Consider the following 13,321-nt stretch of genomic DNA (forward strand, 5'->3'; position numbering starts at 1 on the left):
GTTCAGCCAGATCTGACTGGGAGGACTCCTGCTGCATTCACGGGCTGTCGGACACATGAGGGTTCATACGGTTCATACTGAAAACAGATCAAGCCAGCTGGGAAATGTGACAGAACCAGTGGTGGAAGAAGTATTCAGATATTTTACTCAAGTTAAATTACTAATAGCAAACTGTAAAAAAAATACTCCACTACCAGTCCCGCATTTAACATCTTACCTATTTTATTTTATTTTCCACTTTAATGTGCCACTTTTAATTTATTTAAGATAAGATAAGATAAGATAAGATAAGATAAGATAAGATAAGATAAGGGTTAACACACGGAAAATTTACTTTAGAAGCAAGAGAAAAAAGGGGGAAAGTGATTGCGTGCTAAATGGATAACAATATTACAAAAATAGAAATGAGATAAAAATATTGTCAAATCTCTCTCTCTATATATATATATTTATACACACCTTTTTCATGTACAGATGCTTTATATCCATGATTGATAGTTGCACATGATATTTTTTTCTTGTAAAGATAATATTTTTAAAAAAAATATATTATTAATTTGTCAAACCACACAATCCCTGGCAACTGGCAGTTGAAATGCAGCAACCACATAACCCTTTTTAACACAACACACACAGGGATATAGCACAGGGTTGGCCATATTACAGCGCCACTGGAACAGTTTGGAGGATGGATGCCTCACTCAAGGGCAGCACCCAGGATGCAAACTAGCACCTCTCCAGCTGCCAGTCCATATCCCTTAGTTGGGATGTACAAGGACTTGAACCTACGGCCCTCTGGGGTAGCCAAGTCCCCACAGACTGAGCCACTGCTGCCCCTATAAATATAGATATATATAAATACTATTGCACAGTAAGTGGCAGGGCCTAAATATTGCATGGTAGGAAATTGCACAAGAATGTGACACAATCAAACAGTTTTACATTTTATTATGCTGTCTTGTTAAAGAGTCTGACTCCTGTCAGTATGAAGGACTTGTGGTAGCACTCCTTCTTGCACTGTGGGTGCAAGAAGTTGCATTCTTTTACTTTCTCTATTTATCTGTACTATTCTTGTCTTTGTGTTGCTGCAACAACTTAAATTCCCAAACAAAATCTTATGTAGTTTACATAATTCCATATTTATTCCAGGAAGTGGGGTGAAAAACTGTAACTAGGGCTGTCAGATAAACGTTGTGGAGTAAAAAGTGCAATATTTCCTCTGAGATGTAGCGGAGTAGAAGGATAAATTAACATAAAATGGAAATACTCAAGTGAAGACCAAGTATCTCAGATTTACTTTAGTACATCTACTTATTTACATTCCAGCACTGAAATTTGGGGCAGCCAGGATTTTAGAAATACTGACGTCATGAGTCCACCCCACAACATCACCACTTGTAAATAACTTTGACCAGAAACCAAACAAGGTCTCTGTTTGAACTGCAACTTGACAAATGCCACTCTTCCCCTGCACATTTTTTATGTTTGCACCATATTTAACATAATATACCACACCATGTTGTACTTAATCTGCACCACTTGTGCATTGTCTTTTGTTTCTACTTTATATTTTGTCCCATATTTTGCTTTTTTGATACTTCATTTGTGTCAAACACTGTAGCACAGGGGTTTCAACACATTTGACTGCATGATGTAGAGCTATGTTGAGTATGTGACAAATAAAAACTTAAAACTAAAAATAAAGATAGTGTAGAAACTGATATTCTCAGAACCAATTAAATTAAGTTGTTTTCAATTTACTGTCATGTAAGACAAACGAAACAGCAAATACTCCCATTGGAGAAGCTTAAACCAGATCATGTTTGGTATGTTTGACCATAAAGTTAAATGCTTATTGAAATAGTTGCAGAAACAAATGAAACTTAAATGGAAAAACTAAATTTTGAAAAATTCTTAGGAGTTGTCAAGGTTTGAGAGCTCAGCCCACCAAGAGTTTACAGTTCATGGTGGTGCAAATCTTATCTGATTCACATCCAAGCTGTTAATAGTGCAGAATCTGCATTTTATTTCTGGTATGAATTCCAAATATACCATCTAGTTATAAAAAAGTTGAGGATTTAAACATGTGTGATGCAGCACAAGGTCACATGTGCTGCCTAAAAACATCTGACCCTGATGGTGACTTACAATTTAAAATTTTTAAATGAAAATAAAGATTTCAGCTTTACGTCGAGGAAGGATAGCCGACCTGCTAAAAGTTGATATAAAAGTGAATCATGTTTATGAATATGAGGACATGAACAACGCTGTTCATTCTTCTGCAGGACTGAACCTGTTCTGTGCACATGATAATGCCGATGAGAAACCTTTATTGTTCCATGAGTTTGGTTTTGCATCACACCAGTATTGTTTGTTGCATCATGACATGTTTATGGGCTGCAACTGATAATTATTTTAAATTATCTGTATTTTTTTTCTTGAGAATGAAGCTCATTCTTGACCTTGGAGAAACAGTAGATTGACAGAAGTTTAAGTCCACGTAGTAGCCTTTTCTTCTTGGGTTTTTACCCTTCACTTGTTATCTCACGGTTCTCATCAGCAGAGTAAGTTTCCATTCATGTGTGAAGATGATCAGATGCAATTGAAAGCTCCGGGTGAAAGTAAGAAGCAGCTGAAAGCTTCAGAGAAAGGCAGTAATTGACCCTTGATTTAAGACGATCTTGTCAGTTTATTTATTAAATTTTCCTGCTCCAACATCTCATGTCAGATTCAGAGAGAAATTAGGTGTGCTGTAAGTGCTTCATCTGCCACATCTGTAAGACACTGGGTCCCTTTCTTTTTAAAGTTATGCTGGGGAATTGGTTTTCCCTCCTACTGTCACAGATAAACATTATGTCATACTTTTAAGTGTGTTGTCTTACATTTGTAATTTGATTTACTTATTTATTTGCTACCATTAAAGTGATGATGTAGCTGTCACTGTGTATCTGTTTTAAGTCAGGTCACTGTTATCAATATAGTTTTTAAGATAAAGTATTTATTTTGGTGAATTGTTCTACTGTTGTTGTACTGAGGACAGTAGGCACTTTCTTTAATCAATTGGTAACATTAGCAATTAATCAATTACTCAGAATTTTATGAAAACTTTGCTAAATGTTTTTTTTCCTCAATTAAAGCTCACAGCAACATATTGCATATTCTCTGACAGCATTGCATCCTTTGAAACATACAAAGATGTAGAGGCCTGGACAAAGTTTCCAATGTCGCTGGCGCACTCTTCTTCTAGACCCCAAGATGGCCGCCTTGTCATAAAATAGTTTGTTTGCTAATGTCATTAAAACACGCTTTCAAAAGACAAAATTCTGCTGATAATTACAATATAATAGGAGACTACACATTGTTGATACTTCAGAATCAGATCTTAATGTGTCGATTAAATTTCACATATTCGATCAAATTCTTAATGACCAATTACTCGATTGTCGATTTATCTTTATCGTACATTATATACAGTGTATATTGTGTGTATGTGTGTCTATGAATATATTCTAATGATACTATACTGATGTCTAAAAATCCAAAGTGACCTCTTGAAAACACAGTAAACAAAACTGGAACCAAAACAAAAATGAATTAATTGTTTAGTTAATAAAATGTCAGAAAAAATAAAGCGGGGGAAAAAATGCCGTTTGCAGTCTCTCAGAGCAAAAGATGATTTGTTGATACAATAATTTCAGTCACACCAACATTACAAAATCCAAATATATTCTGTTCACAACAACATAAGAGAAAGAAAAGAAAGAAATCTTCACATTTCAAAAAGCTGGAATCAGATGTTTTTTCCTGCCTGAAAATCAATCAATCAGTTCTAGATTACTTTTCTGCTGATCATCTAATCTGTTCATCGACTAATGATCTGAGCTCCACGTTTCCAGCACGTGTCTTGATTGACTGTATGTCTCTTTACCATGTCTGAGTCTGTACAGTATGTTCCCTCACACTGTGAAGCGGGATTTTACGGGGGTACCTGAATGCAGCATCTCTCTCCTCATGGCATCCAGGGCTTTTGTTGGTCCCCAGCTTTTGTTGTCTCTCCCTCCCTCTCTCTCTCTCTCTGCTGGATTTATGTGTCCAGACTCACTTCAGTTATAATTCACTTCCCTCTGCTGCACAGCAGATACCAGCCCTTATTATTCATCCACTGGAGTGACACTCAAACCAACCATGTGGACATTTTTGCACGTTGACAATTATTTCTTCCAGCCTTTTATACTGTTATTAATTTACTCAGGCTTACCTAAATGTATAGCACCCCCTCCCTTCCTCCCTCCCTCCTCAACCTTCCTGTGAATGGATGCTTTGTTTGAGGATCCTGGTCCCAGTCTGGCTGCAGGCCTACATAGACGGGACCACTGCTGCTGCTGCTACTGCTTTGCATTAATCAAATACAGTCTGAGAAATATCAATTCAGACCCACTTAACAGGTCTGTTCTGCCGGAGTCAGCTATGAAATGAGACAGTTATCATTCAGAGGTGTCTGTTAACTGTCAGCGTATGACAAATGTTGTCATCACGCAGAAAAATTACCAAAAAATGTAATTCAACAACATCAAAGAGGAATAAAGTGACGTTAAAATGAAAACCAATAATCCTGATGTTATTGATTAATCACTTCTAAATGATTTCTAAGAGACTTATTAATTATTTTCTGTTTTATATCTTTTAATTTGGATTTTTGTGTGTGTGTCAGACAAGACAAGCACTTTACAGACACCAAATTTTTAAGTTTGACATTTTGTCCACCATAAAATTAAGTTGTGGGCAGTGGTTAGAGTTGTCGTCTCACAGAAAGTGGGTTCCTGGTTTGAACCCAGGTTTGGGGAGCCCATCTGTGCGGAGTCTGCATATTCTCCCTGTGTCAGCGTGGGTTTCCTCCAGGTGCTCAAGCTTCCTCCCACAGTCCAAAGACATGCAGGTTAATTGGTGACTCTAAATTGTCCGTAGGTGTGAATAGTTGTCTGTCTCTATGTGTCAGCCCTGTGATAGTCTGGTGACCTGTCAAGGGTGAACCCTGCCTCTCACCCAATGTCAGCTGGGATAGGCTCCACCCCCCTGCGACCCCCAGCAGCATAAGCGGTTACGGAAAATAATGAATGATTTCGTTTTTTGGATTTGGAGGTTGAACCAAAGTTGGTGTCTTCATTTTTCTCCTCCACAGTTGAGGAGGAAATTTAAATTTTTGCCCTTTAAGTTTAGCCTTCTCACTTCCTGTGGGGTATGTGTTAAGAGTCTAATGTCCTGTATGTTCAATATGAAGAAAATTAACCCTTAGACAGTCTCAAAAACCAAAAGTCTGAACTCTCATTGGCACGAAGAAAGGAAAGCTCATTCATAATTAGCCTCTGGGGCTGAAAAATGAAGCCGATGTATATAGATGTGCCAAAAACTGCAATTCCTCTAAAGGCCACTTGAGGCTGGCTCCAAAAGCGAGTCAGTCCCTAAACAATGCAACTTTACAGCAGAAATAAACATGTTTACAGCCTGGTACAAAATAAAAACAGTTTTGGTCTCTTTAACTTGTTTCAACATTCATGACAACTGTACGGAGGCTGGATTTTTTATATAACTCAACCTTTTGGCGGGGGGCGGGGTCAGATTAGTGACAGGCTGTCTGGGAGGCATTGCCACAGTCTATGAGCCGGATCCACCCCTCACTCCTCCACAGCTCCGGTCTATCGCCCAAATATGGTCACCTCTGACTCCTAAAATCCAAGATGGCACTAGCCGAAATGTCAAGCTTACAGCTTTAAAATGGGAGTCCACAAACCAATGGATGACATCACAGTAGCCATGTTGATTATTTTTAGTCTCTGATATACATAGAAATAACCTTTAAAAATACATCGAGGAACAGGAGCCTTCTTTAACACATGTACCAAGTGTGCGTCATAAAAACACACAATAGAAAATGAATAAAACCAACAAACAAAAAGTATAAAAGTAAAAATTAAACATTACAATAAACAATAAAGATTACAGTCAGGAATAAATAGAATGGGGTGCTGTGTACCTGTAAGTACTACAGCTGCATGGGTTTGAATCTGGCACGGGCCCTTTGCTTCATGTCATCCCCTCTCTTTGCCTTTCCTGTCCCTGTCCGAAAAAGAGTCTTTAAAAAAAATATAAAGAATCTTTAAAAGGAAAGACAACAAATAGTGTCAATTGTCTGGGGCAGTGGTTCCCAACTCGTGGGTTGCAGTCCAAAAGTGGGTCACAGGTCCATTCTGAATGGACCACAAGCGACTTGCAACAGTAACCATAGTAGCTATGTGCGTGTGTGTGTGTGTGTAAGACAGAGAGAGATCATGTTACTAGTGTCAGTTTCCTCTGTCGTCAGGCTGCAGTGTTGGGTTTCTCAGTCCTGGATCTCCTGCAGAGATAATATCTGCAGAAAAGAGAAGAAACACTGATATTAAAAAAACAAAGAGTAGAGGACAGTACACTTGGGAAGATTCGGGTACAGCCGAGTGGTCGAGTCTCCCAGGTAACCTTTTCAAATAACAATCCAACTGACTCCAGGTCAGCAGTTAGGGAGGACGTCTCTCTCTCATCTGCAGGTAAGACTACTGGAAGTCCTTCTGAGTAATAGAGGACATATGGGACACCTTTTAGAGCAGACGTAAATGACTTGATTTGATCTTGCAAAAAGTAAAAATATCTTTTGTCACAATAAAAGCTCATTATTAACTAGAAAAAAATAAGTTTTAAATTCATCTATGGTAAATAAGAAGAGGCTTGATTGTTGTGTCTATAGTTTGTTTATAATATCTTCTTCTGTGCAGTGGATCATTTATGTGAACTTATATTTTTATTATTTCTGCAGCTGTGACCTCCTCAGAAAAGTACAACTACCAGTTGCTGTTTACAGAACTGCAGGTTGTTTCTTGTGTGACTGTTCAGGCTGCAGACTGATTTAATGGACTTGAACTCCTCTCAGTATTTATCTTGTTTTGACCTGGGCTTTTTTATTCTTTTACCTGCCACTAGACTTTGAGTCAACATTTTCTGCATGTCTTAACATGACTACAAACCTAAACTCTCACTAGCAGCCTCTAGAGGCCCCAGTGATCATTACACACCAACAGATGAAAGCGTGGAAGAAGAAACCACATACTGATTATCTTTTTGTAAAGCCCCATAAGTTGTAAGGCTAAAAAATGAATGTGTCCTGAAGTTGATGTTTGTAAATGTTAGAAGGTCAAGGGGTTTACTGATGATGTAATTATTCCCTAAACCAGCACATGTAAAGGTGCTATACTGATCAGAAAACTATTGAACATTAAGTATAGAGCTTCATCTGTGTCCATCCACAGGAAACCTCTCACACTGGAGCAGCTGTGGTCTCTGTCTGGACCAGGGGTCGGCAACCTTCACAATCAAAAGAATAAATAAAAAATCTGTCTGGAGCCACAAAGCATACTTAAACCTTATAATGTAAGTAACACAGCCTAGTAAGTCTTAATTAGCCATTGATATGTTTTACTACAAGGTGGCTACTCTGCAGTGGGCTATCGGTACTTTTACGCTGCAGCATTCGCAGTGAAAGCAAACAAATCTGTCCACACACTATAAATCCCTTATTTTCCTTAAAGACTTCTCCTTTAGTTTTTTTGGATTTGGAATCCAGAGCTAGTCTAGCTAGGAAAACTTAAGACAAGCCGCTGCTTTTAGGGTTCAGCAAAATTTATGGGAAAAGGTGCCAGGCCACAGAATTTCAAAATTAAAAACAAAAAACCCAACTGTTATTAATTTCCAAATATTTTTTTTGTCAGAGCCACAGGGAGACACTAGAGAGGGGCTAAAGAGCAGCCCGGGGCCTCAGGTTGCCTCTCCGTGGTCTGGACTCATCCTCCACCCTCTGCAGACCTGCTCTTGATGGTGACCTGCCTCATCGGCCATGGCAGGATCTGGTGTTGCTCTGAGGCTGCACGAGTTCAGAGAGTCTCAGGACTCCAGACAGCTCGATGGACCGACCACGTTAACACAGTGAGCAGCATCAGCAAACCAAACCTGGAGGACTTAACACCAAAATTATATTCAATCCTACTCAGGGTGATGGTGACTTTGTACATTCAACTTTTTACTTCTTTCTGCTGTAGATCGTCTCATCTGGGGAGAGACGTTCATGGATTGTATCCAGGACAGCTGGGTAGAGTCCATGTTGTCCACTCAAAGGATTGTGGGTAAGGCTGTGTGTGAATGTGTAGCTGCAGACACGTCCTGTTTGTAGTGTACACGACACGCCCCTACAAGCCCCGCCCACCACTAATACAAGACATAACCGCCAACGCAATGGTTGTCTAAACCCTGCTACAGTGCCGCATTGTAATGAACAAATATGGGGCCAAACGTAGCATCTAACCCTGCCCATTACCCTTACCCTAAACTAAACCACATGTCTTTTAACCCAACATATATATACATATACATATATATATATATATATATATATATAAACTTGCATGGTAATTATTTGTTTCTGTGTTTAAATACTGTATCTTGTGGACCAGTTAGACAACAAATGTCCACGTGTAATTCTAATCGTAATAAAATACACCTCTCTGTCTCTTTACATGTTGCAGCTACAGTCTTCACAGCGGACGGTCTCAGTCGCTCTACAAGTCTCTTCAGTCTCCAAACCCTCTGTGTGAAAACTACCAGCAGAGTTTTGACGTCCGCACCCTGAGAGCGCTGGCTGTCCTCCGTCACCATCCTGCTGTCCTGGAACAGCGCCCCCCTCAGACGGTTTACCAGGAACAGTTTGGTCTTCAGTCACCTCTCCTGCCTCAGTAGTTCAGCATATTGTGCTTTAAAGCACAGTGCAGGAAGAAGTAACTGTAGTAATACTGCAGTATAGAAATACTCTGTTTCAAGTAAAAGTCTTGCATTCAAAACTTTACTTAAAGGGACAGTTCACGCCAAAATCAAAAATAAACATTTTTCCTCTTACCTGTAGTGCTGTTTATCAGTCTAGATTGTTTTACTGTGAGTGGCCCAGTGTCAGAGATATCTGCTATAGAGATGTCTGCCTTCTCCACAGTATAATGGAACTCAACGGCACCCAGCTTGTGATGCTTACGATGCCAAAAAATGCATTTGAAGATGGTGACCGAAGATGAGCACCATCTAGTTCCATTATACTGGAGAGAGGTCAGACATCTCTACGGCCCATATCTCTGACACTCGGCAAGTCACACCAAAACTATCTAGACTGATAAACAGCACTACAGGTGAGAGGACAAATACATATTTTTGATTTTGCGGTGAACTGTCCCTTTAACCACGGTCATCTTTGACATTCTTTTTCACGCAGGATTTACTGTAAAGACACCTCAGGTTTCCCTGCATGTTGATAACATCTGCATGAGCTTGTTTCATGTAACTCAGGTATGTGACGTGTTCACACAAAGAGCTCTTTGTCCATTTTTTTTTAAACAACGTGGAAGCTTGTTTACAACTTTGCACAAATATTTGATGAGACAATGCTTCATTTTAGAATTTATTTATTTTGGCCTGCAAATAGAAATAAGAACATCATGTATTAATCTACAAATTAATGTAAATAAAGTCACAGCCTCTCACTGAAAATGGCAGATACTTATTTACTCACTACAACTGTTCAGGTAATAATCGTTTATTGCTCTGTACATAATTTCAGCTGTAGGAAAGTTGACCAAATCTTCAAATTCAAGAGTCTTTAGTTTAATAAATAATGAGTTAGTTGGTTCTCTGTATGACGTTTTGTTCACAATTCTTGTGGCTTTCTTTTGAAGTATGAAAACTAGATTTGTATTTGTTTGATATGTATTTCCCCACACTTCCACACAAAAAATAATGTATGGCAGAATGAACTAACAGTATAAGGCGGAATTTATACTTCTACAACATAGGCTCTGCGTTGACGTAGAGCCTATGTTGTAGCCTGACGTGCACCTCCCCAGAAATGTACTATTTCTGTAAGCTGAAACCATTTCCCTCAGTGGATGCAAAGTATTTATTTACTTTAATTTCACAAATAAGAAACAATAAATTGTGAAGACAATAANGAGTAGAGAGAAGTCCACTAGCTGCTAGGCTAATTTATACAATGTAAAATGCCATAGGCGTGTGCTAAAAACATTAGCATGTTGTATTTGTGGGGAAAATGTGTCAATTAGAAGACATTCATATAGTGAAATCAGTTTGTGTATGAGGTGTGTTTTGAATCAACTAAACTTTACAGCACTTCACTGCCGACTAGTGTTCTGGAGGTGTAACTGCAGAGTGACACAGACACACCACCGCACAAGTATAAATGCTCACAACAACATAGGCCGCGTGTGTAGGCTACGGCGCAGGGTTTGCCGCACAAGTAGAAATCCCTCTTTAGGTGTATAATGAGGCCTGATTTAGAAGGTCTTTCACTTTTGATAATATTGCGGTTGACTTATTATCTATTATGAAGCCTAGACATTTCATTTCAGTTTCAACTTTATTTATCACGTTTGCTGTTTGAGTTGGCCGCACGGTTACCAGAAATCACTTGAATTCAGTGTCAGTTTATTAGAATCAACAGTAACAGTGCACACGCATTCAGGTGTCATACTGACAGTGATGTGACTGTGAAGGTTTAGTGATACTGAAGTGGTACAAAACTCTAGACAAAAAACTGGGACATAAAGTTTTAACGGTTTAATAGTAAAGCTACTGTATTTATTCGTCTGTTCCTTAGTTCACGCAGAATAGGATGTATATGTTTGGACCAGGAACAAGAAATTCAAAATTTGAGTAAGTATGTTTGTGCACAAACGATATAATCAGTGATTACACTCAAGTGTTTCCAGTTATTCCATTTGATTAGATCTCTGCTCATCAAAGTTCATGCACTAATGATAAACATGTTTTCAGATGATTCAGACCTGATGAAAAAGAGAAGGTCACTGATGTTCACCACACAGTCCCAGACTTCCGCTTACGTCACATGTTGATCATCAACAACAACATCATGAGATCATATTTCAAATGTCACTCCCCAGTGGCTGCATAAACTACACCGCACAATGGAAAATCCCAGGCCCATTTTTCGATCAACAGCAAAGATGATTGATTATAACTTTTGATTTGCTGGATTTTACTATGACAGTTTATTCTTTTAGCAGATTAATCTTCTGATGGCGATGATGAGATCTTTTATCAGCTGTGAAGGGCTGAATGAACTCATTCCAAATATCCCAAATACTCAGCTCAGTCGCTAGAAAAAAACGTTGGCGTTGTACCTTTCTGCAAACCACAAGTACATTACATTTGTACATTTCACACATATCATATCAACCTTTCTGAAGTGATGTAGGGTATGAGCTGACTTTGTCATCTGGAGGTGGAGGGGATGGTGCATGGTGTGCCACCTACATGAGACACCTGCCAAGCTGCAGACCACTGTTAGACACCAAGAACTATTTTTTTGGCTACTCATTTATGTCTTTCCTGCAGCTTTCTAGCCCCTTAACGTTGATGTTTTTAACAACTTATTGCTGTTTTTAAAGCAGCGTTGAAGCTCCCAATTGCTCCCAAACATTGATGTTTTTTGGCAACCCACTGGCAACTTTTTAGTGACCCTTCTCAGTTTTTAAAGTGGCTTTTTGGCCCCCAAACGTGGTCGTTTTTAGTAATCTGTCGCTGTTTTTCCAGCGGGGATAGTGCTAAAAAAGTGATTGTTTTTTAACCAAGACTTTGCTGCGTTTCCTGCTGAGATTGTGCCCCCAAAACCGCTCATTTTGAGCTGGAACTTCTTCATCTCTTCACACCACAACCAGGTGCTTTTTGTGCCTAAACTTAACAAATTGTTGACCACAGCATTGTTGAATCATAATGTTTCATGTGTCCGCCACATACTAACATGCGAATGTAATTCTGTGGTATATCTGAGGTGTTAACTGTTTATTTTGACAAATGTATTTTTGTTGTTTTGCCTCCAGCCATATAAAGGAATGGGCAACCATGATGAAAATACATAAACTGACTTGTGTCAATTTTATTAGATAATCCTGAACAATTTATTGTGTGCACTGATGTGTGCCATTTGCAAACAATTATTCGGATTAAATAAGTAGTTCGCTGACAGAAAATGAACAGCTATTTAGGTAATCCATCAATAACTTGAGTCACTTTTCAAGCACAGACGCCGAATATTTGCAGGTTCCAGCTTTTAAAAAAATGAGCATTTGCTGTGGTTATTTGTGTCATATGATAATCTACTAAACATCTTTTAATTTTGGACTGTTAATTGGGAAAAAATAGCAACTTGAAGGCATCACATTGGGTTCTTGGAAAGGAGACGTCAATCAAGCAGATATTCCTAAATCATAATCTGGTGACACCTGTGTGGGTGTGTAAGATGAGACAGTGCTCGTGCAAAGAAACAAAAGGCTTGTTCATGTCCTCAGTTGTGAGATAAAAAGCACCTGTGTAGGTGTGGTGTGTTACCTACTGAGGTCTGTGTGTCCCTTAACTGGGGTCATCACGTAACAAAGAGCTGAAGTGTTCGGGGCGAAGAGTGATTAACAGCATGAGTCTGCAGAACGTGAGAGCTAACCAGTCTGACAGCCTCACTGATCGCTGAGGGGGGAAAAATAAAACTGTTTTACTAAAGAGAGGGCAGGCAACATGCGCTATATTAACCTCTTATACATTCTGTTTGTTTCAATGAGTGAAAATAATATTAATATAATAATAATATAAATTACTAAAAACAAACAAGACAAAGATAAGTGTCTGAAAATGAGTAGGTAGAAGTAAAACTTTAATGTTCCTTTCTTTCATTTCTTCTTTTAACTCATATGTTATTTCAACAAATTCCCAAATTTATCTACAACTAATATCCAACTATCCTCAGTCTGTTTACCACCCAATAAATAAATATGTAATAAACCCAGTTTATTTACAGTCCAAGTACCACCCAGTGTTACAAAATAAATATGCACCCCCCTAACACAACCTTTCCTCGTCTAAACATCTGACTAAAATATCTTTCTTGTATAGTTTTTTTTTTTTTAAATTGATTTACATTTGTGCTTTGTTTCAACTCATCACGCAGCCCATTCCACACATCCACCCCAAACACTGGTTTAGAAAAAGAAAAGGGTTAATTCATCTTACTATATAATGACAAAAACTCTGTCTGTGTGTCTGTGTGTGTGTTCCATGTTTTTCTCCTCACTGACTTGGTCAATCCATGTGAAATTTGGCACAGTAGTAGAGGGTCATGGGAGGAGGCCAATGAAGCAATATTACATCAATTGGCCAAAGGGGGGCGCTATAGCAA

At 38.7% G+C, this 13,321-nt stretch overlaps 1 protein-coding gene across 1 annotated transcript; it reads left to right on the plus strand.

The window, feature by feature from the left end:
- Nucleotides 1–7,331: 7,331 nt before the first annotated feature.
- Nucleotides 7,332–10,007, plus strand: LOC126390563 (uncharacterized protein C1orf100-like). Its single transcript, XM_050044931.1, has 4 exons — nucleotides 7,332–7,455; nucleotides 7,794–8,007; nucleotides 8,121–8,204; nucleotides 8,604–10,007. The coding sequence occupies exons 2-4, from the start codon at nucleotides 7,919–7,921 to the stop codon at nucleotides 8,812–8,814; spliced, it is 384 nt and encodes a 127-aa protein (XP_049900888.1). The 5' UTR covers nucleotides 7,332–7,455; nucleotides 7,794–7,918; the 3' UTR covers nucleotides 8,815–10,007.
- Nucleotides 10,008–13,321: the final 3,314 nt, after the last annotated feature.

This window comes from Epinephelus moara, chromosome 5 (genome assembly GCF_006386435.1).
Source record: "Epinephelus moara isolate mb chromosome 5, YSFRI_EMoa_1.0, whole genome shotgun sequence".
NCBI classification, from domain to species: domain Eukaryota; kingdom Metazoa; phylum Chordata; class Actinopteri; order Perciformes; family Serranidae; genus Epinephelus; species Epinephelus moara.

What these genes read in the sequence shown, in the direction of transcription:
- LOC126390563 (XM_050044931.1), top strand. Translation starts at nt 7,919, where the DNA reads ATGGCAGGATCTGGTGTTGCTCTGAGGCTGCACGAGTTCAGAGAGTCT. An exon ending in GGACCGACCACGTTAACACA is followed by an intron (nt 8,008 to 8,120) that starts GTGAGCAGCATC and finishes TTTCTGCTGTAG; the next exon opens with ATCGTCTCATCTGGGGAGAG. An exon ending in GTCCACTCAAAGGATTGTGG is followed by an intron (nt 8,205 to 8,603) that starts GTAAGGCTGTGT and finishes TACATGTTGCAG; the next exon opens with CTACAGTCTTCACAGCGGAC.